Below are 26,962 nucleotides of genomic sequence, written 5' to 3'. Positions count from 1 at the left end.
AAAAAAAAAAAAATGACCTCTGATTACATTGAGTTGATATATTTTTACAAATGATAGTTTTTTTGTTTGTTTTCTTTTGGAGGGTTGAGACAGGGTCTCACTATGTAGTTGAGACTGACCTGGAACTCACTATGTAGCCCAGGCTGGTCTCGAACTCCCAGCGATCCTCCTGCCTCAGCCTCCCGAGTGCTGGGGTGACAGGTGTGTGCCACCACACTTGGCTGATAGTTTTCTTTTTCTCTCTCTTTTTTTTTTCTTTTATTGGTACTGGAGGTCAAACTTGGGACCTTCAACTTGTGAGGCAGGCAGCGGAACTACTGACCTTAGACCCCAGCCCTCCATACCTCTTCTTGAGACTGTTTCACTCATTCCTAGAAATCCTTAACCAATCATAGTAGTTTTTTTCCTTTTTATTTTCAAAATTTTGAGGAGACATTCTGTGTCGATTTTTTGTAACCATATTTCATCCAAACATAACTTTTCTGATCTTTAAATTTTTAATCTAAAGACAGAATCCCATTTTTAATCAACTTAAAGAAGTAACAGCATCACTTTTCCCCATTCCTTTAGAACGTAGCTATCGCCAAAGTGAAGTGGTAGATAAGAGCTCATCTTGTTACATAAGGGGGATGCGATTTGCAGAGGAATTTTGCTTTCTTTGTAAATCTTGAATCTCAAGGGTTGTTAGTGTTCATTTATGCCGTGTCTTCATTCCAAGATGGTTCTAGTCCATTTTAGAAATTTGAAATATGTAATTTGGCATCCTTAAATGAAATTGGGACACATCTTACAAAATTAAAAAAACAAAAACAATGACCTCTTGTGGTTTTGATGTAACACCTCTTTGCTTTTTTAATTTAATTTTATTGTATTAGTGCATGTTTGCAACACATCACAGTTACATTTGTTTTGGGGAAGTGGTCCGTGTATGTAGCATATCTTGGTTATTTTCAATTCCTTTATCCCCTCCCTAGCTTTTTTCCTCCTCCTTCCTCTCTTTGCCCCTTCCCCATCTCAAAACAACGCTGCCTTTTTGTTTCCTACCCTCTCTCCTTTATTTCACTCTTCTATTTATTTACATTTTAAGTTTCCCCGCGTAGATGTGGCCGGGTCAGGTGGAGTTTCCTTTTTTAGTTTCCTGCAGTCTCCATACTGATTTCCACTGAGGTTCTATCAGTTTACACCCTCACCAACAGTGTAGAAGGTTTCCTCTTTCCCCACATCCTCACCAGCACTTGTTTTCGGTGTTCTTGATGGCAGCCCCTTCTTACTGGAGGACGACGGACGGACCTCAGATGTGTTTTGATCTGCATTTCACGCATGGCTAAATACGATGAACATTTCTTTCATGTATTTATTGGCCATTTTGTACTTCCTCTTTTGAAAAGTATCTGTTCGGTTCACGTGACCATTCCCTGACTAAGCCTTCTCGTGGGGGTGGAGTTAATTTTTTTAATTGAGTTGATCGGTACATTTGGGTGTACCTTACAATCACACTCATCACTGAGAAGTTATTTGAAGACCTCTGAACCAAATCTTACAGCATCATTTTATATGTCTGAATACCTCCACTCTTCCAGATTGAGTCACTCATTTCATTGCAGGCCTTGACAGTTTGCTTTTTTGTGGTTGTAGGGACACCACTTTTTCCCATGCATGTATTGGTGGCCACTTGGATTTTTTTTTTTTTTTTTTTTTTTTTTTTCTTTTTTTTTTTTTTTTTTTTTTTTTTTTTTTTTTAGTTTTGGCAGTTGTGAGTCATTGCAGTGAATTCTTTTGTTTCCTCCTTGAGCCCATGTGACTCTCCTCAATTCACAGTCTGTCTTCAGACAGACTAAGATCAATTTCTAGCTCTACCATTGACCGTGGACCACTTGTTTACCTGACTTCCCTGTGCTTTGAATTTCACTGGACTGTAAAATAGAAGTCAGATCACTGATCACAGGCTGGGAAGACGAAATGAATGCAAACAGAAAGGAGTCAAAATGCCGAACTACACTGGGCATTACATAAATATCAAGGACGATGATTCAGCCTTACTCCCATCAGTCCACAGAAGCCCTGGAAATAAGGACATGAACAAACCAGGGCAGAAAACCCTGAAGCCGGAGGGGATGTTTCCAGGAAGACTGGGAACATTTGTCTGCCCTCCCTTGCCACAAGTGGAGAAGGAATTGAAAAATAGCTTTCTCTTACAATTTATTGCTTTCCTTAAAGGCATCCAGCCGGGGATTTAGCCCAGTGGTGCCATCACCTGCCTTGCAAGCACAAGGACTCAAGTTCCATCCCCAGTACCAAAAAAAAAAAAACAAAAAAATCTCATCATTAAAGGCATCCCACAGCTTGGTCACATCCGAGCAAACCAGTTCTTTCCGCTAGGAAGCCCAGACCACCACCAACCCCTCCCTGAAATTCGTGGGACCAACCGACCACTGCCTCCAAGGCTCACGACTCCCTCCCTCTCACCTCTTCCGGGTTCAACGCCCAGTTCCCTGTTTCTCTTCCTATGTGAAAGTAGATCCAGGGAGTGAGGCTCAGGGGGTGGACATAAAAGCTGTGGTCTCCACCTGTCCTGAGCACTGAGGGACAGCGGTGAACATGAGTAACAACAGGGCACAGCAGCAGCTGGGCCCCCTGGGTGAGTCTGGGCTGGGATTCTGAGAGGAACTCAGGGAGGAGGTCTGGAGGGGAGGATCTCAGGTCTCAGCCTGCCCAGACCAGGCCCTGATTTTCTGTTCCTTCAGATGAAGAGGAACTGATAACCAGCGGCCCCAAATGTTTCACAAAAAGCTTTGGATGCCAACCAACTTCTACATTCAACTGCTATGGAGGTAGGACAGGGGTGGGGACTGAGGAGGGGTGGATGTTTCCTCCCAGACGCTTGGGTCCTGAGAAGAAATGTGTTGGGATTCTGGTCTCCTGGGTCCTGGAGAGGTGCAAGGTGGGAAATGGAATCTTGTGCCCTGGAAAGAAAGAGTCTGCTGGCCAGGCTGAGGAAGAGACACAGGCATGCTGGAACCCCTGCTCTTCTCCTGCAGGGTGTCTGGGAAATTACTCCATCTCCCTGCTCCTACAGATACTCGCCCTCACGTTATTTGCTGGACTCCTGTTGGCCATCCTTGCCCAAGGTCAGAGCAGGACTGAGGGTGGGGACGGCAGTTGGGCTGCAGCTGGGATGGGTCCTCCAGAGGCCTTCAGGAGCTTCTGAGGACCCCTCCTACATCTGGCGCAGAGGAGTTAGGAGGAGCGGCTGGGCTCCTGGGTCCACTTCCCCTGGTGGTGTTTCCTCCCTTTTGAACGGGATCGAACAAGGCATTAGCTCTCAGGTGCAGTGTGTCTGGAGTCCTGCTGCGGGCCACCACACACACTAAGTGCTTAACAGTGGCGTGTGCTTCGTGGCACAGTCTCCAGAGGCCCCAGCTTGCAGGAACTGGAGCAGGAGCAGTCAAAGCAGGAGAAGATCTTCCAGGAACTTAACCAGCTGAAGACTAGAGTCGGTGAGGGACTAGAAAGCAGGTCTCTAACAGCCTGAGTTGGCCTCAGTGTGGGATCCCTTTGCATAATTCCGTGGTGCACTTGCCCTCCCTCTCCCCCCCCTTTCAGCCTCCTCTGTAAATTGGAAACACAGGAAGCCATCCAAGGTAGCACCTGCTGTGCACTGAGTGTCAGGCACACAGTAGACAGCCATTAAACCAGTCCCCTGCACTCTATTTCCACCTCCAGATCCTGCTCTCTCCACCTAGAGGAGATGGACTGGGACTCCTGGGTGCTCCCGGGACAAGAAAGGGGCTCTGGGAGTGGGGAAGGAAGTGTTCCCCCCAGGGTGCGGTGTCCAGGGAGGGTCCTGACTCCCGGACCGGAAGGCTGGGTAACCACAGGAGCAGGAGCATGTAAACATGGGTGTAGCACGATCCCTCTCCCAACAGACCGTCTGTGCCGCCCCTGCCCCTGGGACTGGACCATCTTCCAAGGAAGGTGCTACTTCTTCTCCAAGTCCCAACGGGACTGGCATGAGTCCGTCACCGCCTGCCAGGAAGCAGGGGCTCAGCTCGTTATTGTGGAGAGCGCTGAGGAGCAGGTGCGGGGCGTGGGCCTCTCCTTCGCTGGAGATGCATCAGGGAGGCGGTGGGCGGTCAGATCGGGGTGTTCCGGATGAGGGGCTATTTACTGTGGCTGATTTCTGGCTACAAGAGGATGCCACTGGGTGGAGAATTGAAAATAGGCGATGTGCGTGACTAGCAGTCGCGAACTAGTGTGATCTGTCTCCGGCACTTTAAACCCAGTGGCGAGTAATCTGTGTGGACCCACTCAGAACTCACCAGACACACAGACAGGCAGTATTGACAGCCGTGTGTGGGGTGAGGCCAGACACACACCTCTGTGTACGAATCAGAACTCATCTGCCCGTGGCACACAGATGTGAGGAGAGCTCAGATCTCTTGATTTCACGGGGGAGCCACGGTGCAGTGGGAGGTTGAGGGTCCAGCTGCAGGGCAGAGCTTCCTGCCAAGAGATGGAGGAGGTGCCGGCTGGAAAACGCAGGGCGGGGGCACAGCTCCCTCCTGACCCCTGCTCTCCCCTCCAGAGCTTCCTGCAGCAGACTTCTAAGAGTAAAGGCCGCACCTGGATGGGACTCTCAGACCTGAACAAGGAATCCGAGTGGCGCTGGGTGGACGGCTCGCCTCTGTCGCTCAGGTACATCCGAGGAGGAGGCGGCATCCTACACAGCGAGTGGGGCACTGAGTCTCTGGCTGGCGCTACACTTGCGGTTCTCCCCGACGCGCGCACGCACGCTCCGTGTGCCCCTCGGTGTAGCAGTGCCATCTACTGAGTTGAGGAAGGCGGCGCTCATACTCACATGCAGACAGTCATAGGTCCCTGAACTTTCACAGTCGGAACTCGCAAACTGGGTGGACAATTTAAATACGGGTCATTCACATAAAGTCTGAGGTGTGGCAAGGCCAAAAGCTCAGGAGATAATTTCCTTTAAAGGGTAGCTTGTTCTACTCCGGCTGGAGGGAGGGACTGTATATCACACTATGGTGGATTCCGTGGGGACGGAGCAAGGCCAATTCAGAGGTTGAAGGAAGACGAGTTGGAGTAAGGAACCGTATTTCCGTGTCCTTGGGAAGGGTTAGATGAAGAGAAATAAGCGGCCTCAGGATGGGCCACTTTCTAATGTCGGCACGTTCTGGTATGCAGGTTGTTGTCCCTGAGTGTCTGGTCCTTGGCTCTAGGGAGTTGCATAGGGGCCCAGAGCGCAAACGATTGGTAAGGAAAGTAGCCGGGAGTGTTGAGTCTTCCTCGGTGGTTTCGCACCTGGAAATCACCCCTTCAGCAGAAGGACTCTTCCCAAACACGGTGGACAACAAGGGTCAGGGTCCCAACAAGGCCAAGTGACTTGGGGCAGGTCCCTGGGTGTCCAGAACAAGACACGTCTGCCACACGCACGCAGGGTAGATGTAAACCCATGGTTTCCCGAAGCTAAAATACAGTTCGCAGGGGAGGAGGGGCTGGGGCAGAGGCTCACGTGGTGGATGGACTTTCCAGCTTCATGAAGTACTGGAACCCAGGCGAGCCCAACAGCTCGGGGGAGGAAGACTGTGCAGAGTTTTATGGCGATGGATGGAACGACTCCAAATGCCATGTCCACAAATTCTTCATCTGTGAACGGTCTGCAGCTTCCTGTTCCACCTGACGGCCAAGCCCCTCTCACAGCCCCTGCAGCTCCAGCCCGCCCACCCCGTGCACAGAATCACCCGCATTTAGGCCAGCTCCTCCCCTTCATCTGTTGGCACTACGTATTTAACTTGGTGCTGGGTATCTTCTACTGTCCATGTCATCTGTGCGACTTGGCCCCGGCTGCCCTCAGCGATGTCCCCTGCAGTAGCGTCTTTCCTTCCTACCCTACCCACCCTCTTTTCTCTGCCCCTCCTCTGCTTGTGAATCCCCTCCCAGATAAACTACAACTATCCAAACACTTGCCTGAGGCTCTGCTTCTTGGGAAAGCCTAAGCAATTTAGAGTGTGTCGTTTTTTGTTTTTTTTTGGGGGGGGGTTGAGACAGGGTCTCACTATGTAGTTGAGACTGACCTGGAACTCACTGTGTAGCCCAGGCTGGTCTTGAACTCACAGTGATCCTCCTGCCTCAGCCTCCCCAGTGCTGGGATTACAGGCATGTGCCACTATGCCCAGCTAGTGTGTTTTGATATTTGCAAAGTGTGATTCTTCTCCATGAAAATGTTCTTGTCTATTCTTGTGAAATTTCTCTTTTAAATGATTTGTAAATGACTACAGTTTTTGTTTGGTTTTCTTTGCTAAGATAGGGTCTTTCTCTGTAGTTCAGGCTGGGCTTGAACTCACTATGGTGGTCTCAAAACTGTGGCAGCTCTCCTGCCTCAGCCTCCAAGTGCTGGGATTACAGGAGTGTGCCACCATGCCCAGCCATGACTATAGATTTAAACATTTTAATTTACCTTTCGATTAAGTCACCCTGTACATCAAACCAAGTTACATCAATATCTCCTGTGAAAACTAAAACTCCTCATTCCCTAATCTCAAGAGTTCTTTTCATTAGTCTTTATTACATCTTGAATAATCCACTTACCAAACTGGTTTTGAAGTTAATTTTCAAGCCTAACTGGTGGTGCCTGCCTGTAATCCCAGCACTTGGGAGGCCGAGGCCGGAGGATCGCTGTGAGTTCGAGGCCAGCCTGCCTTACAAAGCAAGACCCTGTCTCCAAAAAAACAAAAACTGAAACTAAAAATAAAATCAATTTTCAATTTTTCTGCAGAATTTTTTAAACACAGTTGTGGATAGATGGGACACAGAAACATTATTCAGTATGATGCCGTAATGGGGGATACACATCATTGCACATTCACCCAAACCTGTGGAATGCACAACAGGTTAAACAACACAAACCGTGTTCTTTGAGTGATCGAGCTATGTCTGTGAAGGTCCATCAATGGTAGCAACCCCTCCACCAGCGGGGGATATTGACAATGAGAGAGATCAGATGAGGAAGTATATGGAACATTCTGTATCTTCCATTTAATTTTGCTGTAAATCTAAAGTTATCCTGTGGACCTAAAAACTAAAGGCTATTAGAAGATTGCTTTGGTCATTCTTACAGAATGATTTCAATTAATAAAATGTAAAAGTGGGGTCGGGGCTGTAGCTCAGCGGCACCACGCCTGCCTGGCAAGTGTGAGGCCCTGAGCTCAATTCCCAGTACATATAAATAAATAAATGTAAAAAGTACAAAGAATGGGAAATCACAATGAGAATACCCCACCAATGACTGTCACGGGCAAGGTCTAATGAATGGGTGGGACCGTTAGAAGAAACAGGGTATTTGTATAACCTCAATGTCTCTCTATCCCCTAAAAGTTTATTGATGGTGATGGTGGTTTCTGAGGGATCTCATTTCAAGAGATGAGCATTAATCCCTCTCCAAAGGTGATGCCCACCATGGCCTAATTACTCTCTGCAAGGACCCGGGAACTTAAAGGTCCCAGTGGCTCTCAACATTACCAAATTGGGGCTCAACCTTATGGCGCGTAAAGACACTCAAACTACAGAAGCAAGGAGACTGCCAGAGTCTGGAGGAGACCAAGTGTCGTGATGCTTGTTGTGGCACTGAATTATGCAGCCCTCCAGATTTATATACCGAGCTTCTAAGCCTTAGTAGTTCCGAACGTGACCATAGGTTCTCTGTAGTGATGATGAAGTTAAATGAAGGCATTAAAGCGCATCCTAATCCAAGAAGACTGGTGTTCTCATAAAAAGGAGACACGACCCAGACACACAGAAGGATGACTATGTAAAGACACAGAGAGAAGAGGACCATCTGCAAGCCAATGAGAGACATACAACAGAACAAGCCCTGCTGTCATCAGGCAGCTTTCCACCCCTGTAACAATATCTGGGATAAATCAACTTACAACGAGAAAAGGATTCTTTTGGCTCACGGCTTAGAAGTTTCCATCCATGCCTGATTAGCCGAAACAGTGTATCACAGCAGCAGCGTAGGGCAAAACTACTCACTTCCTGACAGGGATGTGAAAAAGACAAAGAGAAAGGTGCCAGAGAACCTTAGTCCCTCCAAGGACACACCCTCCATGACCGGAAGACCTCTCCTAGTACTTCTTAGAGTCTCTGTGACCTCCCAATGCCTCCACGCTGCACACCGAGCTTATGACACGTGGGCCTTTGGGGGACACGTCATATCCAAGTTACAGCGCCTGCTGACACAGTGACCTTGGACTCTGGCCTCCAAAACCATAAGAAAGTAAACCTTCTGTTGTTCAGGCTATGCGGTCTGAGGCACTTTTGTCAAGGCATCCCTAGCAAACTCATACTGACGGCATGTACCGTGTGATGCTGGTTGAGGCAATGTAACAGAGAGAGGACACCCATGGGACTGCAGCTTTAGTGAAATCCGAGTGAGCTCCATAGCTGAGTCCATAGTATTGTACCGATGTTCAGTTCTTTGTTCTGACATGTGTGTGATGACAAGGGGTGACATTAACTCAGGCTCCACTCTCTTTGCAGCTCATCTGTGAGTTCAAACTACAATAAGTCCCTGACATACAGACATCTGAGTCGCGAACTTTCACAGGTGCAAATGGACCTCACCTTAGGAACATTCCTAGATGTGAGCAAATCACAGCAGTAGCTCATGCGTCCACCAGACCCCGTCACAGTTGTGCTGCCCTGTGCTTGCTGTACAGTTCAGTCGTGCGAGTTAAGCACATCAACATATACAAATCTTGGCAAAGAGGCTGCCTGCCTTGGGACTCCCATGAGGGGATGCACAGGACAGTGGTGCTGCGGACAGAGCATGGGTCTGCATCCATGTCGCAGAGGCACCTTGGACCATAATTCTAAGTGACTGACATTGCATGTTTTTAAGAAAACATGTCACTCTGTTGTTGGACCATTTGTATTTGGAATGTGATTTAATTGCTATTCCACATATGGTTTTGTGATAAGTTCTTTATGGTCTTTTGGAGACAGTTATACACATTTCTTTATTTTAAAAAAGTGAAGTAAACAGGACACACATGTGTAAATACTGAATCGTTTCTCTGGTGTGAAAAGCTAAAAGTGTAAGTGAGGTTTGAATTGTATAATCGACACTATGACATAGGAAGAAAAGGGCTAAAGGAGCAGGGGAAGTGGGAGGGGTAGGGGAAAAGGAGAGAAAGGAAAAGGAAAACACGAGAAAAGGAAAAAAAGGAAACAAAGTCTTTGTAAGTAGGGAAGGGTGGAGGGGGTGAAGGGAGGGCAGGGACAAGGGGAAAAATGAGAACCAAGACCTGTCACGTAAAGGTACAAGATCCCAGTGGTGAATGTAACTGTACTGTCTACCCAAAATGTACCAATAAACTTATTGAAAACAAAGTGAAAATAATTGAGATATTAGACCAAGGTAAAAAATATGGTAGATGTCTCTTGTTCATAACCTATAACTGTAAAAGTAAAAACCATTCATTTTTTTGTACTGTACCACTAAAAAGCACTCCATCTGAGCCAGGGATGTACCTCACTGGTAGAGTTTTGTCCAGCATACAGAAGCCTTTGGTTTTGATTTTCCCAGTACTCCAAAAGAAAAAAACTCTAACCAAAAAAAGTCTGTTTAGGATTTTGTTTTATTGGGATGACCTTGAATGCGTAAATTAAATTTGCGAAAAGCTAATGTTCTCTTTGAGATGCTGGGTGTTGTCTTTGTGAATTCATTTTGCGTCTTTTCTTATTCCGAGCTGAGTTCAATCTAAGTTTTATCCATAGTCTTTAGTCTTGTACACAGAGCTGGGGATGAAACCCAGGGCTCACAAATGCAAGGCAAAGCCTTCTACCACTGAGCCCTACCCAAGCTCCAGATTCGTGCTAGGATCATTCTTTGACATTCAGGGTATTTACTACATTGTGAAGAGGACTTTTCCCCTCCTTCACTACAAATACTCATCAGCAGAACACGAGAAAGCTGTTCTGTTTAGGTTCTTTTTTTTTTTTTTTTTTGGTACCGGGGATCGAATGCAGGTCCTTGCACTTGTGAGGCAGGCTGCGGCATCACTGAGCTAAATTCCTGGCCCAAAGCTGTTCTGTTTAGATTATTATTTTCTAGATAAATTATCCTGGCTTTAAAACACTGCCAACTTTGAGTACCGGGGGCCAGGGCCAGAGAGGGCAGAAGGTGACAGTGCAGCCCATCAATCTCACCTTCAGACACTTGCAGACTAGATCCTGGGTTCGAGTGAGGCTCTGTGAGCAAGTGAATGTGCAGAGGGGGCAGCTGATGTGTTCACAAAGCCTGTGTTGGGTGGTGCAGAAGACATTCATTGAAAACAAAGTCAAGCTGGGCGTGGTGGTGCACACCTGTAATCCTAGCACTCGGGAGGCTGAGGCAGGAGGATCGCTGGGAGTTTGAGACCAGCCTGGGCTACACAGTGACTTCCAGGTCAGTCTCAACTACATAATGAGACCCTGTCTCAAAAAAAAAAAAGAAAGAAAAAAAAAGAAAACAAAGTCAAGGGAACAAGTGGGTCCTGCTGAGAGGAGATAATGATCAATGAATTAAGAAGACAGCAGCCTGCCATGGTGATGCATCCCTGTAATCTCAGCCCTCGGGAGGCTGAGGCAGGAGGATCACTGTGGTTCTCATATGTAAATGTTGTGCATCACTCTGTCATGGAACTGTGTTCTGAAAAGTGAGTCCTTAGGCAATCTTACTGTGGCGTGAACATCACAGAGAACACTTGTACTAACTAAGACAAACTAAGACAGCTGCGATGTCGCTGGGCAGCATAATCTCATGGGGCCACTGTGACGTGTGGGTTATCACTGACCAAAATGTGGTTATGTGGCACGTGACTGAATCGAGATGTTTCCTAGGAAGGAGACTCCACCTCATGGCAGTCATCAAGAATACAAAAGGAGTAAAGGCTAGCAAAGATGCAGGAGGAAAGAGCCATTCTACCCTGGGGGTGAAAATATGAATTAGTGCAGCCACTATGGAAATCAGTATGGAACTAAAAAAAAACTAATAGAGCTGCTATTGGATCCAGCCTCAGTGTGGTCCATAAAGAATCAGAGTCAGCCTATTGTAGGGCTACCTGCAAATTCACGTTCATCTCAGTGCATTCACAATAGCTAAGCATGGAAACAGCCCAAGGACCCATCAACAAATGAACAGATAAAGAAAAATGCAGTGTTTATACACAATGGAATACTATTCAGCCAGAAAGAAGGATAAACTCAGGTCATTTTCAGGAGAGTGGATGGAACACAAGACCATATAAGCCAGACTCAGAAAGTTAAACATTATATTTTTCATCACAAGTGAAAATTTAAAAGTATAGGGGGAGAGAGAGAGACAGAGATACAGAAACAGGAAAGTAGATGGGAGACTATTAGATATGACTAAGGGGAGGAGGGAAGGGGGAAGAGGAGAGGAAGGGAGATTATTGGGGGTGAACATAATCAAGGTCTATTCCATGTATGCACAAATACGCAGACAAAACCCATCATTCAGTATGATTAAAATGCACTAATAAAGAAAACAAATTTAATTTAAAGATATTGTGTGGGTCCTCGGGAACCACTCTAATCAATGCAATATCAGTTTGATACGTGCACAAATTGGGAATCTTAAAAAAGGACTTCATCATAGCTTAACTGCATCTTCAAAGACCCTATTTCCAAATAAGGTCCAGTTCACATGCACTCTAGGTTAGAAGTTCAGGATATCTTTGTGCGGAGCGTGGAGGGGCCTGCAAACCAACACCTTACACAGCGGACGTCTTTATTTTTGATTTTACAACAAAACAAAAAACCGGTGCTCCTAATTCATCATTAAGTAAAACATTTCTGGAGATTCCAGCAAGTTGCCCTTTATCAAACTAAGGAAGTTTTCTCTTGTTCTGTTTGCTAAGCATTTTTTTTGTAATAAAAAAAGCCCATTTAATAAATATTCCTTATCATGGTAAGGCGGACGAGACAAAAACAAGATCCGGAAGGATGTAGACCACGCGGTGAGCTGTTTAGGAAGTTTCCCGGTGTATCGAACGGTCCCGTGCGTTGTCTCCGAGGATACACACGGTAGAAGTGTTTGATTGTGACAAATACACCACATTTGGGAGAGAAACAAACAGGAAGGAGGCCAGAGAGAGGGTGGGACTTTTACAAGACGTCCGTTCTATTTGTTATGATTTATTTACTTTTAGATAACCTGAAATGTGTGGTGATGTCCAAATTTCACAAAGCTGAGTAAAAGTCAGGCAAGTTTCCCGCCCCCTTTTCCTACATACCTCTTTGCACACTTTCTATTTAAAAAGCAAAGCCAGAATTAACTGCAACAACCAAAGTACCACACGCCTTTGGATTGGGCTGAATTCACTGGTCATTCCCAGCCGCCCATCTCTAGAAACCGTGGAAACTAGAGTGGTCCTGGCCTTGGGCCTGAACCCTGTGACTTTTACCTGCTTTTCGTGTCAGTTCCAACCCTTTCTCCTTGCTACTCTGGTTTTTAGGTGGTCCAGCCCTCGCTCAGTTCCAACCCCAGACTACTGCTCTCAGACTGCTGAGTTAATCCCAGCTTCTCCGAAGAGCCTTGTTCGTTTGCCCTCCCGACGTGCATGCGTTAATATCGTATTGGGAACATTCACTGAGCTCCCCATCTTCTCCGGATCAACTCTAACCTTCAGTCCAGGTGTCTTCTCCAGGAGGCCCTCCCCGACCCCCCAGGTGCAATCAGGTTGCCTCCAATGGCCCTCATGGTCCCCGAGCTTTCAAGATTCACCACATCGCCTTGAAATTCTCTGTATATGTTTCCCTCTGCCATGACCACCAGAAAAAGATTCCCCATCCCCTTCTTGGGCCAGGACTAGGTTTGTGGTCTGTGGGCAGCCTCATAATTGGTGCCTCCCTTCCTCTTTCAATTCCCCTCCAGCAGAGCCTGGGATGGGAAATGGGCAGCACTCTGGCTTCCTTGCTTTCTTGCTAAGCTTGACAACTCTGCTCCGGCTCCTCAAAGGAGCTCCAGCTCCAGGTACAAACTCCTCGGACCCACTCTCCTGTCCCTTGCCTCTGCCTTGGGTGATGCCTGCTTTGCCTCTCCTCCTTCTGTCTGCAGTGTACCTGTCCTGGAAGACAATGCTGTACGGCTATCTCTTTCAGAAAACTTCCTCTGATCCCCCCAAAGGACTAATCTGTTCCCTGTAATGGCAGATGAATCAGGCCCAACCATCCAGATCCTTTCCCAAGGATGCATTCTGATGTTTGCCTTGAACAGAAATTGTGCAGTTTGTCTTTTTTACAGTTTCCTCTTACTAAGCACCACTTGGGCTGTGGCCTGCCAGAAAGATCCTCCCCCACAGTCACGTTCTGCTAATAAGTCAGTTGTCAGCACCTGTTGACATAGGCTTGTTTTCTGATGAAAGCAAGAGGAATCTGGCATCCTGGAACAAGAAAACTTCTAGGAAGAGGAGGAAGGTCTTCTCATTTCCTCAGAAAATGACTTTCCTCCATTCTGCATTATCCTTTAAGCATTGCTGACCATTAATGCTTAACTCTGTACCCAATACACCCACTCTGCTGTGTTTGCTATATGGCGCTTTCTTTAGCACATAATCGTTGTATTTAATCGAAGCTAAGGTGTTTCTCTTCCTTCCAACCCCAGCTTACTGGAATCTAGACATGTTGCTGCCTGTAAATGACGGCTTAGACCTAAAGTGTCCCCAGAAGTCTCCTATGTTTGGAGCATAATTGGACCGTGGAGGCACCATACTCATCGGAGAATTTCATCCAGTAATGAGTTCAGTACTGAGTTGGAGGTAGGTCGCTGAGGACATGACAGGAAAGGTATGTTCTTGTCCTTTGTTCCTCTCTTTTCTCTCTATTTCCTGCCGAGGCTGAGCCCTTTTTCCTCCACCGTGCCCATCTGCCATCCTCTTTCTGCCTGGGAACCAGTCGATCATAGGCTAAAACCATGAACCAAAATAAACCTCTCCTCCTTTAAATTGCAGGTGTTGGCGTTTCTAGACAAGAAAAAAGAGTAACGTAGATTTTGGTACCAGAAGTGCGGTTTGTGCTGTCACTATACCCGACCATGCACTCTAGAAGTACTTGGAATTTGTTGGCAAGAGGAATTTGGAAATATTTGGAGGTAAAGGCTAGAGAAGTTCTAGACTGCTACAAGCAGAGACTGATGAGAGATTCTAGTCAGGGCTCAGAAAGCCACAGTGCTGATAGAAATGTGGATGGAAAAGGCCAGGCTCAGGAAGGAGGTCCCAGCTGGGGACAAGGACTCCACTGGCAGTTGGACTCAAGGCTATGTGTGCCACTCTTTGGCAGAAAATGTGTGTACGCTTTGCCCACGTCCTTAGATTTGGTGGGAGACTAAGATTAAGCCAGAAAACTAATTAACCTGGCGAAGGAAATTTCAAAGCATCTCTGCATTCAGGCTACAGCATGGGTACCCTAGAAAGTTGAAAATGCCAGAAATATGGAACGTCTGCTGAAGGAAGCTGCAGGCAGTGAGCACAGCCAAGGGAAAGGGTCATATAGGCTGCACCCTCCAATGCTGCAGGGGCAGAGCTGCCTGAGTCCTTTGGAGTTCACATCTCACCACAACATGTCACAGGCACTGAACACAGAGCTGGTAAGATTTAATGTTTGACCTGCTGGATTTTGGTCTTGCTTTGGACTGATTCCTTTTTATCCCTTTATTTCTTCCTTTTGGAATGGTAATGTTTACCCCATGCCATTAGAGAAGTAGAAGGGTCTAACTTTCTTTTTAATTTTTACAGGGTATCGCAACTAAGAGTTTGCCTTTAGTCTGAGAGGAGACTTTGGCCTTGGACTTTTCAGCAACGCTAGAACTGTTAAGACTTTGGTGACTCTTAGAGATGGACTAAATGCATTTTGCATAATGAGATGGACATGAGTTCCACCAGGGACAGAATGGTATGGTTTATATTTAAAATGGCCCCAAACATATCATCTTTTTATCCTTTCATCAGTTGAGAGGCATTTGGGCCATTTCCAAGATTAACCTATTACAAATTGTGCTGCTCTGAACGTGGGTGCACACATATCACTGTGGCATGGTGGGAGACACCAGGAAGGAGGGCGTCTGGGTCAAATGGAACCTCTAGCCCTAGCGTTTTGAAGAATTTCCACAGTGGTTGCACCACTGTGGGGTCTGCACTCCCACCAACAGTGAAGAAGGGTCCCTTTTTCCCCACAGGCCTGCCAGCATTTGTTATTAGTTGATTTTGTGAAAATAGCCATTCTCTCTGGAGTTAGATGGAATCTCAGGGTTGTTTTAATTTGCATCTCTCAAATGACCAGGGGTGTTGAACATTTTTTCATATATTTATGTACCATTTCTAATCATTTCTCTGAGAAGTGTGTATTCATCTCAGATACCCATTTTTAGCATAAGGTGTTTAATTTGAGGAAGTTGGTTGATTTTTTTCCAGTTCTATATCAGCCATAAAGAAAGATGAACTTGCAACATTTATATCTAAATGGAGACCATACTCTTAAGTGAGATAAATCGGACACACATGTTTAAATACTATATTGTTTCTCTGATGTGAGAAACTGAGGTGTAAAAATGAACCAAAATGTATAATAGATAAAGTGAAATAGGAAGAAAAAGTTCAAATGGGAAGGGGCACTAGGGAGGTAGGAAAAGGGAAAAAATGAGGAAAGCAAGATAAAATAGAAACACAGCTTTTATAAATAAGGAGGGGAAGAAGGGTTAAAGTTGGGGAGGGCAATGGGGGAAAAATAAGAATTAAGATATATCCTGTACAGGTACTAATCCCATATGATGAATGCGATCATTGTACACATCTAAATTGTACAAGTAAACTTTATTTTTTTAAAGTATCATCTTTTTTTACAAGATAACTAGGTCACAGGGGTGCTATACTCATCAGTACACTCACCCACTGATGAATTCGGGAGCTGAATATGCTTTTAGGAGGTGGGGCCTGGTTGGAGGTGGGTCCCGAGGATGCGATGATTAACTGCCACATGTCAACTTGACTTGAATATGAGCTACCTGGCAGATCAGTAAAATTCTGGGTGTGTCTGTGGGTGACTGATGTGTAGGAGAGAGAACCCACCTCGGATGTGGATGGCACCCATCATTAGGCTGTTCCTCGAATTGAATCAGAAAGGAAAAGAAGAAAGAAGTCTGTCCCTTTTTCAGGGGAGATCTGGCCTTTGACGTTGCCTTTGGACAATGGGATCCAGACTTGAAGCGCAGGTCCTTCAGTCTCCCAACAATGACTCCAGCTTCCCAGCACACGCTCACCTCTGTAAGTCTGTGATGAGTTTCCATGCCTTTGACTTCAACTGTTATTTGATCCTCCGGCCTCTCCACGCATAGACAGCCGTTCTGGACTCTTCTTTCTCTGATCTGGAAACAGCCACTGGGACTCTTCCAATTCTGATCTTGTAAGTCTCCGTCACAAATCACTTATACCAGTGGTGGCAAACCTAAGGCACGCATGCCACAGCAGGCCGTTATCACTGGAAGCTCTGAAAGGTTCGCCACCACTGGCTCATGCAATTGTATACATAGTGTACATTGAATCTGTTCTTCTGTTGAACCCTGACACATAGAGCTTGACCCGGATGTCCAAGCTCCTAGCTCTGCTTCCTGACTGCCATGAGCCAGGTACATTTGCCTCCACCATATCTCTCTGCCAACCTGCTTCTGCTGCAGCAGATAACTGCGGACTAAACCAGAATAAACCTCTCCTCCCGTAAGTTGTGGGTGTCACGTACTGTGTTTCAGTGACAGGAAAGTGACAAAAGCCCCTGCACCTGATGTATTGCTGATTTGTTCTAGACTGTGTCCTCAGCAAGTTTTATTTATTTGTTGCCCGTTCATAAGCATACAAATTATCCTTAACCCTGCCACCATAAACAAGACTTAAATTACTGTCTCTGGAGAGACCCATCTTGAAAATGTCATCTATTTTCACAACAGCAGAGACCATACAGTTTGTTAATTTCACTATGTATTTCCAGATTACTTTCCAAAACTACTGATTTTACATTTCCACGGGCAGAACGTAAGGGTTTCCATCTCCCCACATTCTCGCCAACCCTTAAAATTGTCCACCTTTTTAATGTTTGCCATTTTAGTTGGTATAAGGTGATGTCGTGTTACTGTTTCTACAATTACTAATGAGTCCAAGCCTTCCTCGAACACGTTAATCACACTTCTTCTTCAGTAGATATTATCTTCATACTCTTGGCCCACTTTTCTGCTGATTTTTATGTCTTTTTTTAATTTGCAGAAGTATTTTTTTTTTGCATGTCCCAGAACTGATTTTCAGTTATAGATGTAATTAACTCTCTCCATTCTGTTAACCATCCGGGCACTCTATGTATGTCGTGTGTGTGTGTGTGTGTGTGTGTGTGTGTGTGTGTACGTGTGTGACACTGGGGATTGAACCCAGGGACTTTACACTAGCTATATCCTCAGAACATTTTTATCTTTTGGGGACAGGGTCTTGTTAAGTCTCCCAAGCTCCCATTTTGACATAGCACCACCTCAGGGTCTTGTCGGCCAGAGAACCTGTGCCAGATGTGACTCCTTGACTTTGGGCCAGGACTACAGGCCAAAATAAATTTCTATCCGCCACAACTTACCCAGTCTGTAATATTTTGTTGTTAGTAACAGAAATTGACTGATTTCAGGACTCAGGGAAGCTCAGGCAGAAAGACCACGAATTCGGGCCTATCCTAGGCAACTTAGATTCTTGGTGAGACCCTATCTCAAAATAAAAAGTAAAAACTGGCTAGGGATGTAGCTCAGTGTGAAGGCCCTGGATTCAATTACACACACTACAAAGGTGAGGGAGTAGACTGAGACTGTATGCCTTTTTCATGTATTCTGGTTTTTTTATAGGATCTTAAATATGATGCTAAAAGCAGTGTCTTAGTCACTGTCCTCCTTGCTGGGGCACAAAACCCAACACCTTCAGTTTAAATGTTTTGACTCACAACTTTAGTGCACAGCCAGCTGGCTCTAAGGCAGAGAGTTGTGGAGGAAGGGTCTGGCGGAGGAAAACTGCTTACCCCATGGCAGCCAGGAAGCCAAGGGTGAAGGGAGGAGCCAGAGAAAGAGACAGGCCCTTCCAGAGCACACCCAGACGACCTTCCTCTTCCTAACTACAGAGATCTTCCTGTCTCAGCTGAGCACTGGGATCACAGGCGTGTGTATGCTCAGCTCCCTCCTAACCAAGTACTGGCAAAGATGAGGGGAAGCAGAAACTCTTGAACATTGCTAGGCGGAAAACAAAATGGTAAACTCCTTTGGGGTTTTTGTTTTTGAATTTTGTTTTGCTGTGGTTGTGTGTGTGTGTGTGTGTGTGTGTCTGTGTGTGTGCACACGCGCGTGCTGAGGATTAAACCGAGGGATTCCCACGTTAGTATTGGTTTTTATGCTAAATAGTGAAACACTTATCTACTCATAGGTCCTAGACATATACTTCTAGGTATTTACCTTCAAAAAAGCATAGATCCAGGGCCGGGGATTTAGCTCAGTGGTTACATCGCCTGCCTGGCAAGCCCAAGGACCCAAGTTTGATCCCTGGTATTAAAAAAAAATCATAAATCCACACAAAGATGTACATAAATGCTCATAATTGATTTTTTTAAAGGCACTTGGGATCAAGCCCAGGGCCACCTTATCACTGAGCTACATCCCCACCGCTTGTTTTGTTTTGAGCTAGGGTCTCACTAAGTTGTTCAGGCTGCCCTGGAACTTGCAATCCTCCTGCCTCAGCCTTCAGGAGCCGGGCTTACAGGCTGGGATTGCACCACTGTGCCCAGTTTAGCTTTATTCTTAAGAGCCAAAACACGGAAACAACCCAAGCATATAGCAACAGGTGACTGTATAAGCAACTGTGGTCCAGATGCACGATGGAATACTACTCAGCCATAAAAAAGAATGACAAGCACAAGGTCCCAACTTTGATACCCAGTACCAAAAATAAATAAGTAAAAAAATAAAAAATAAAAAGAATGAACTATTGATACTGGACGTTACATGAATGAATTGCAAAGTAATTACACTGAGAGAAAGAAGAGATTCAGAAAGCTAGATACGATGCCAATCATTTCTAGAAAACACAAATCAATCTAATGACAGAAAGGTGAGTGGCTGCCAGGGAAGGCAGTAAGGACATGAGACAGGGGACGTCCAAAGGGGCGTGGGGTGATAGGCACTGTTCTACGAGACCGTGGGGATAGTTTCGTGGATACGTCTGGTTTGTTCTCTCAAAAACCATCCCCAGGGGATGGGTTCCAGGATAAAACACCACAGACTCAAGTCCTCTATCATAACCTGACGCAGTGTTTGCACACAGCCCACACCCCTTCTCCCAAATAATTTGAGTCCCCTCTAGACTGCCTGTAACCTGACGCAATGCAAATACAATGCACACAATAGGTAGACTCCATTGTTTAGGGAATAGTGACAAAAGTCTGTCCTCGCTCAGGAAGGACACCACTTTAAACAATGGTTTTGAGGGCTTGGGGTGCAACTCAGAGATGGAGCACTTGCCTAGCAGATGCACGGCCCTGGTTTCCAACCTCAGTACCACACACACACGCAAATCTGCCATTAGTTTAATGCGAGAGTGGGGAGTCTGCAGATAGTCTCTCTTTTTGTTTTAAACAGGGTCTCCCTGCATAGCCCAGGCTGAGTCCACACCCGAGGGACTCGAGATCCACCAGGGCCCTGAATGACTTGTCCGGGTCCGGTGCATCTAGAAACGCCCCACCCCTGCCCGCCTCAGTCTGCAAGGGCCGAGCACCGTGATTGGTCCATGTACGGGCTCCTGTTGGGAGGGACTGTGGCCAAGGAAATGGGAGGGAAGGAAGAAAAGGAGAGGGCAGGGCCAGGGTGGGCCTGAAAATTAAATGCGGGTCTCTGCCCAGGCTGGATGCCAGAGGCACCATGGACACCACCAGATACAGCCAGTGGGAGAACAGCCCCGAGGAGGCCCCCGGAGGAGGTAACAGCGACAGGACTGCCTCCTGGACCCCCTCGATCCGGATCCAAGGAGGAAGAGGCAGGAGAAACAGCACAGCTGTGGACCCCTTTAGAGCGGGGTGGGCAGGCTGTCTGCCCCTACCCACCAGAAGGCGGCCTGAGGGCAGGCAAGATCCTCCGCCTCTCTGAACCTCAACCCAAGGCTCGGGCCACTGGTCATCTGTGTTCTCCTAGGGCTCTGGGGACGCTGGGACTACTTCCGGCAAAGAATTTTCCTCCTGGCCCTGGCTGTCCTGGCTGTCACAGTGCTGTGGGCTCTCATTCTGAGCATCCTCTTGTCCAAGGGTGAGTGACCCCTTCGTGGGGAGAGGCGTGATCGGCTCCTGCGGACTCGAGGCGCAACCAGTGCGCATCCCCTGGGCGAGGGGAGGGTTCCCGAGTCGCCTCCCACGCCGCCGCCGCTCCTATATGACCCTTGCTCTCTGCAGCCTCCACGGAGCGCAGGGCGCTGCTCGGCCACCAGGACCTGCTGAGGGCAAACGGTGCGTGCGGAAGGGACGGGGGGCGGAGTCCCGGCTGGTCCCGGACTGGGGGAAGTGGGCCCCGAGTCCCTTCCGGTGACCCGCACGCCCGCGGGGCGGCTGTCATTCCAGCTTCGCAGCAGGCGGTGGCGCTCGGTGCCTGGAAGCGGGAGGTCGGAGCCTGCAGGAGCTGCTGTGAGAACCGGCGGGGCGGGCTGTGGGCTCGCGGCCGCGGATTGGAAGAGGTCCGCGGGGCCGGGGCCCCCACCCCCACCCCACCTACTCTTCCCTCCTTTTTATTTTATTTCGCCCATGTTTGCAGTACTTAAGGACTACATTCCCGGTGGGGACTTGGTGCACGGACACAATGCACCTCGATTCTTTTTTCATCTCCTGCCCTTGTCCCGGCCCTCCCCCCGCCAGTTTGCAAAACGTTCGTCTCCCCGGTTCCTAGTCTTCAACCTCCAATGATCTTTGTGGGTTTCTGCCATCAGAAAGGATAAATCTGAGTCACTGGTAGGAAAACGGATGCACCTTGAGACCACGGTGCTAAGCGACAGTGTTCACCGACCCCTTCCTAGGCAACGCCACCAAGGTGGAGCTGCAGGCGGCTGTGGCCGAGCTGCGGGAGGCTCAGGTGAAGCTGCTGCAGCAGAAAAGCGCCCTGGAAGAACTGAGCCAGCGCGGTGAGGCTCGGACTTGACCTTGGACCCCAACAGCCGTGACCCCGACTCTGCCCTGCGACCCCTCCCGGAATCTGACCCTCCTACAGCTCCAGCTCCTCCCCCTCCCCGCCACACCTGTAACGCACCCGGTTCTAACTCACGTCCTACTCGACCCCTGACATCCGATGCCAGCTAACCGAGGGCTTGGATTTCGACCTTCACTTAGCAGAGTCGTGACTGCCCCTGACCCCAACTCTAGCTAAAGTCTGCGCTGCCCTGACTCTGCAGTGACCCGGGACTTGGCCACGGCGGGCCGGGACCGCGAGAACATCCGAAATGAGTTGTTCCGGGAGCTGGAGAACGTCAAGTTCCAGAACAGTGAGAAGTCAGGGAGGAGGGGAGCCTGCCTGGGGCGGCCTCTCGGGTCCCGTCCATCAAACCTCGCCTGGCCCCGGCTCCAGCCCTGTGCCCGGGGACCCAACACGGCCCATCTCCGCTCTCCCAGCCCCACCTGGGGAAGCTCACTTCGCTGACCCCCCCGCTGCCACCCACAGGCTCCTGCGAGCAGTGTCCCACGTCGTGGCTGCCCTTTCGGGGCTCCTGCTACTATTTCTCCGAGCCACGAGCCACTTGGCAGGAGGCGCAGCGCAACTGCGCGGTCAACGACGCGCACCTGGTGATCATAGACAACCTGGACAAGCAGGTGCGCTGCCGGCAGGGCGCGGCAGAGGGCGCGGGCTCCTGTGCGCGGGCTCACACGGTCCCTTTCAGGGCTTCGTGACTCGGCACACACGAGGCCGCGGCTACTGGCTGGGCCTGAGGGGTATCCGCAACGCGGGCCGGATCCAGAACTACCAATGGGTTGACGGACTCCCTCTGGGCTTCAGGTAAGGAACGGGCTGCTGTGAGATTTGGGGAGGGTGACAAGTTAGACCTCGGGGAAGTGTGTTTCAGGGACATCCTTGGCTCTGGCTAGTCTGAGGGGGTGGGAAAGCTGAACTTCAGGAACTGGCTAAGGGTACCTTAAAAAGTGCCCATCAGCAGATGAATGGATAAGGAAAAGGTGGTGTTTACTCGGCCATAAAGAAAAACTTGAGTCATCTGCAGAAAAATGGATGCACCTTGTGACCATCATGTTAAATGAAATAAATCAGACACACACGCTTGAATATCATATGGTTTCTCTTCTGTGAGAAACCCAGAAATACAAATAAAGAGCAACATAAAAGATAGATCATTGGCCAGGGATTTAGCTCAGTGGTTCCGCCGCCTGCCTCGCAAGCGCAAGGTCCCAAGTTCGAAACAGGAAAGGGATCAAGAGATGAAGGGAAGCCGGGTGTGGTGGCGCCCGTCTGTAATCCCAGCACTTGGGAGGCTGAGGCAGGAGAATCGCTGTGAGTCCAAGACCAGCCTGGGCTACATAGCGAGTTCCAGGTCAGTCTCAACTGCATAGTGAGACCCTGTCTCAAACAAGAGAGGGGGGGATGAAGGGAAAGGGGGTGAAAAAAGGACAAGGTGTGTCATGTCCATGCTCCAACTCCTCACAAGGACTGTAAACACGATGCATTGCGAACACGAACTGATAGGAAGAAAGCTATCTATTCCCGGGTGCGTGCGCACGTTAGACAGCCAAGGGTGGGGCAGATCCAAAGCACCAACAGGCTAGACCCTAGGAGGGAAGGCTGGACTCCCAGCCACGCCCCCATTCAATCACTGCAGCCACTGGAATTCGGGGGAGCCCAATGACTCTCGGGGCCAAGAGGACTGTGTCATGATGCTTCACTCGGGGCTGTGGAACGACGCGCCTTGCGGCAGCGAGCGGGACGGCTGGATCTGCGAGAAGAGGCAGCGCTGCTGAGCTGGCCCCGCTACGCCACGCCAGCCGCAGGGCGAGTTCGGGAAGCTGCGCGTGCGCCGGGAGCGCACAACGGGACCTTTCTCCCTCCGCCGCTGCTGCGCAACCCTTCCCTGTCTAGCGCCTGCGCAGAGACCTCTGCTCAGCCTCACCGTAACGCCCTACATTCCGACCTGACCAAATTTCCACCAGCTGTAAATCCTTGCTCCTGCACCTGTCCATCCTATTTCACCTCTCTTCCTAGACGCCAAGAACAAACTTGAGAGATGGGGCTGCTTATTTTCCTGCATTTCTGAAGCATTAATAAACGTTTGAGACGTGAGTCTGAGCTCCTGGCTCCGCAGATATGTTCTGGGGCTTTATCCTAGAGACTCTGCTCTGCTTCCCGGAAGTGATTCCTGACCTCGGCAGGTAACCACGTGTCCAGGAGGACCGGAAGGCAGCAGCACGTTCCCACCCTGCACCATTTCCTCTCGGCGCCTAGAACACAGCTTAGTCCCAGTGGGATGGGGACACAGGAATTGGCCATACCCAGTCCTCACACTGGGGGCCTCTCCGCTCAGGTGTAAGAGGGCACAGGAACCATCTGACCAGTGGTTTAGCGGAGAAATGCAGGAAGGAGTGAGGCGGGCATTTGTGGGAGCCATCCTTATCTTTGGAAAGAGGCAGTATGAGGAGGGAGAAGCCCGTCACCTGCTACGGAGAGGGCGGGCCACGGGGCTACCCCGATTCGGTGAGCCCACTGCACCCGGTTCCCATGACCACGGGGTGGGACGATCAGGAACGCATCTCAGGAGGATGGATGTGGTTGAACTCACAAAGGAGTTCGGGTGACACAGAGCCTGGCTCTAACAACTGGGGACTTTTGATCTGAATTCACCCTGTACTCCCAAACTTTCTTGCTTCCGAGCTGGGGACCTGGGGGCTCTCTGAGAATTTCCAATGGAGACAGGTCCGACCGAGGAGAGGGCAGGCCAGCAGATGGGAGCTCCAGGCTGAAAGGCTGCTTGGAGACCCCAGGCTGCCTGGGTAGGAGGGCACGAAACCGGGAGAGAGAACACCACGCCAGATACAGAACGGGTCCGTAACCCCGTAAGCCACCCACCCCGGCCCTTGCTGGTCAGTCCCAACCCGGAGCCCTGCCCCAGACCACCACTAATGTGCTAATCACTGTCCATTTCACTTGCCTTTTGCCAATTTTCACATATATGAAACTATATAGGACGTAGTTTTGTGGGGTTTGTCTCTGGGTTCTTTCAGCATTCGCCTATGCTGTGCTGTGAATCAGTCATCTACTCCTTTTTATGACTAAGTCATGCTCCACTATGTGGCTAGACCACAGGTCACCCATTCACCTGTTCTCTCCTGCCCCCGAGTCACAATATCCAACACCCACAAGGCAGGAGGAGGATGGCGCAGGGGCGCAGTGGGGAAAAACTTCTCGGCCGTGGCAGCCAGGACACAGAAAGGAGAGGGAGGAGTTGGGGACAAGAATGTACCTTTCCAGCTCACATTCCCTGTGACCACCTCCAACCAGGGCCCACCTGCAGCGAGTCCGCCACTGCACCCCCGTGATCCAAACACATAAGGCATTTGGGGGACATTTTACATCTGAACCCTAAGACCTGCTGATGACGCTTGGGTTGTTTCCGATACAAGTTGAGCTTCTATGCAAATCCTTGTATGATGCTTTAGTCTGTTTTATGTTTCTACAAACAAAATACCCAAGACTCAGTCATTCATAAAGAACAAAAGTTTGGTTTGCTCGTGGTTCTGGAGGCTGGGAAGGTCCCGGAGCATGGTGCAACCCTGTGATAAAGACTTTGACTGCAGGAATTAGTTCATTTTTTTGTTTTTAATTCCTGAAACAGAATGCCTGAGGCTGAGTCCTTTATCAGCAGGTTTATTTAGCTTACTGTTTGGGAGGCTCAAAGTCCAAAGAGCTCCTCACTGGCTCTTGTAAGGCCCCCTGACTGACGGGCACTATCACGGCAGGCAGCCTCAGGGCAGAAGACTACACAAGAGGAAGGGATCAGGAGGGGAGACGGGAAGTCAGAAAAAGTGGGGAGGGGCTGGTCTTGCTGCGTTATAACAATGCTCTTGTGAGAACCGGGATCTAACCAGGATCTCATGACAACCACCTTTATCTCCTTCAAAGGCAGCATCCCCATTGGCCACCCACTGTGCTCCTACTCCTCCTAAATCTCTTCCACACCAGGGACCAGGCTTCCAACACAAGAATCTCTGCTGGACACATTCAGCCCATATCCAACCCTGTCCCAGTTGTTTCTTGACCTTTTGGCTAAGATCAAGTGTGAAACCCTGTCCTAACATGCAGGAGGACAAGGTGTGGACAGACACAGCAAGAATGCCAGCAGGGGCCTCCCTTTCTCTGGTGAAAACGCCACTAGGGACATCATGGAAGATTCCTCGTGGCTTCATCTAACCCTGATCACACCCCACTAGAGTCCTCACCTGCAGATGCCATCCACATAGAGTATGCTGATTAAATTGCTAGTATGCGGACTTTTAGGCAACACCACGCAAGCACAGCTCATGGATTTCATAAGTTTTCACTTCCTTTTGGTGAATGTGTGGGCGCGAGTCACATAATACATGAACATTTAACTTTTTGGGAAGCCGCCACCATTTCCCAAAGTGGTTTCGCCATCCTCCACTCCTGCCAGCCATACGTAGAAGTTCTGTTTGGTCAGTATCTTCGCTACCTTTCTCATGGCTGGGACAAAATAGCCGGCACCGACAAGTCAAAGGAGGAGAGGCTTGCTTATTTTGGCTCATGGATTCTAGAGGTATCAGTCCATAGCCGGTCGTATCCAAGGTAGGGCAGCATGACGGAGGAGAGAGAGATCGTCATGCATGGGGGTGAAAGGAAGAGAGGCGGTCGGGGAGGACGAGAGGTGGACCCTTCCAGGCCACGCCCCCAGTGACCACCCCTCCAACCGCGCTCCACCTCCCACATCTCATTCAGCGACCCAGTCACCACCCTAAAGCCCGCGTCTGAGTACATGAGGGTCTGGGGGTACATCTAGATAGAACCCGTAACAGGGAGGGAGGGAGGGCGTCTTCTGACCCTGGAGAGACTTTAGCACTTCCAGAGTTCGGGGGCGCGGATGGAAGACCCTGAACAGAGACAAAGGTGAGAATCGGTGCGTGCCCCCCACAAGGGGCTAGGCAGATGGGGGAAGACAGGGGCTCCCGCTGATCGAGGAGGAGACCGGCCAACCCAGGGGTGAGGATGGAGCAGTCTCCCACGAACAAGGGCTAGTTTTATTTGAGAAAAGATTTTAAATACCACGACAATTAGGCCCCCAAATTCTTCAGCCTCGGTGAAACGTGAAGCATGAGACCAAAGTTGCCTAGATCATTTGGACCCAGCAAGGCAGTTTCTCCAGATTCCCTAGTGCCACGAACATAAGAATCGTCCTACTGGAGCCATTTCCTGGTTATGACAATTCTTATCTGAAAGCTTTTTATCATAAGGAGCTGAAGACCAATCAACATCTGGTGCCGTTCCTCACTGGTGAGAGCTGGGTGTGAAACCAAGTGGCTCATGCATGCTAGGCGAGTTCTGTACCACTGAGCAACATCCCCATCCCTTCTTCTTTTATACTCTATAAAAACCCAGTCCCCTTGGACACCAGGTTAGAAACAGTAGCCGCGTTAGTCCACTTTCCACTGTAGTGAACAGACACCTGAGAAAATCAACCTCACGTAGGAAAGAGTCTCACCGGCTTATAGTTTCAGAAGTTCAGTCCATGGTCCCTTGTCTCTTTGCTTGGGGCCTGAGACAAACCCAAACAGCATGTCGGACGGCATCTGTGGAGAACAGCTGCTCATCTACTGAGACAGGAAGTGAAGAGAGACAGAG

At 48.8% G+C, this 26,962-nt stretch overlaps 2 protein-coding genes across 3 annotated transcripts; both read left to right on the top strand.

Annotated features, from left to right (window-relative positions):
- Nucleotides 1–2,517: 2,517 nt before the first annotated feature.
- On the top strand, nucleotides 2,518–6,061 carry Cd209 (CD209 molecule). Of its 2 annotated transcripts, XM_010605619.3 has the most exons (7): nucleotides 2,518–2,638; nucleotides 2,745–2,831; nucleotides 3,039–3,128; nucleotides 3,405–3,497; nucleotides 3,927–4,078; nucleotides 4,586–4,695; nucleotides 5,551–6,060. In XM_010605619.3, the coding sequence occupies exons 1-7, from the start codon at nucleotides 2,599–2,601 to the stop codon at nucleotides 5,696–5,698; spliced, it is 720 nt and encodes a 239-aa protein (XP_010603921.1). In that variant the 5' UTR covers nucleotides 2,518–2,598; the 3' UTR covers nucleotides 5,699–6,060. The 2 variants fall into 2 exon arrangements, with proteins under 2 accessions (XP_010603921.1, XP_033615605.1); XM_033759714.1 differs by lacking the exon at nucleotides 3,405–3,497 and having other exon boundaries at nucleotides 5,551–6,061.
- A 13,844-nt stretch (nucleotides 6,062–19,905) lies between these two features.
- Clec4g (C-type lectin domain family 4 member G) lies at nucleotides 19,906–23,631 on the top strand. Its single transcript, XM_010605617.3, has 9 exons — nucleotides 19,906–20,054; nucleotides 20,267–20,377; nucleotides 20,521–20,574; nucleotides 20,686–20,748; nucleotides 21,135–21,239; nucleotides 21,507–21,596; nucleotides 21,773–21,921; nucleotides 21,990–22,105; nucleotides 22,938–23,631. The coding sequence occupies exons 1-9, from the start codon at nucleotides 19,997–19,999 to the stop codon at nucleotides 23,074–23,076; spliced, it is 885 nt and encodes a 294-aa protein (XP_010603919.1). The 5' UTR covers nucleotides 19,906–19,996; the 3' UTR covers nucleotides 23,077–23,631.
- The last annotated feature ends 3,331 nt before the right edge of the window (nucleotides 23,632–26,962 follow it).

This window comes from Fukomys damarensis, unplaced genomic scaffold (assembly GCF_012274545.1).
Source record: "Fukomys damarensis isolate Sample0158 unplaced genomic scaffold, DMR_v1.0_HiC HiC_scaffold_37, whole genome shotgun sequence".
Taxonomy (NCBI): Eukaryota; Metazoa; Chordata; class Mammalia; order Rodentia; family Bathyergidae; genus Fukomys; species Fukomys damarensis.
The sequence above is the reverse complement of the archived record's forward strand: the minus strand, read 5'-3'. Positions and strand labels throughout refer to the sequence as shown.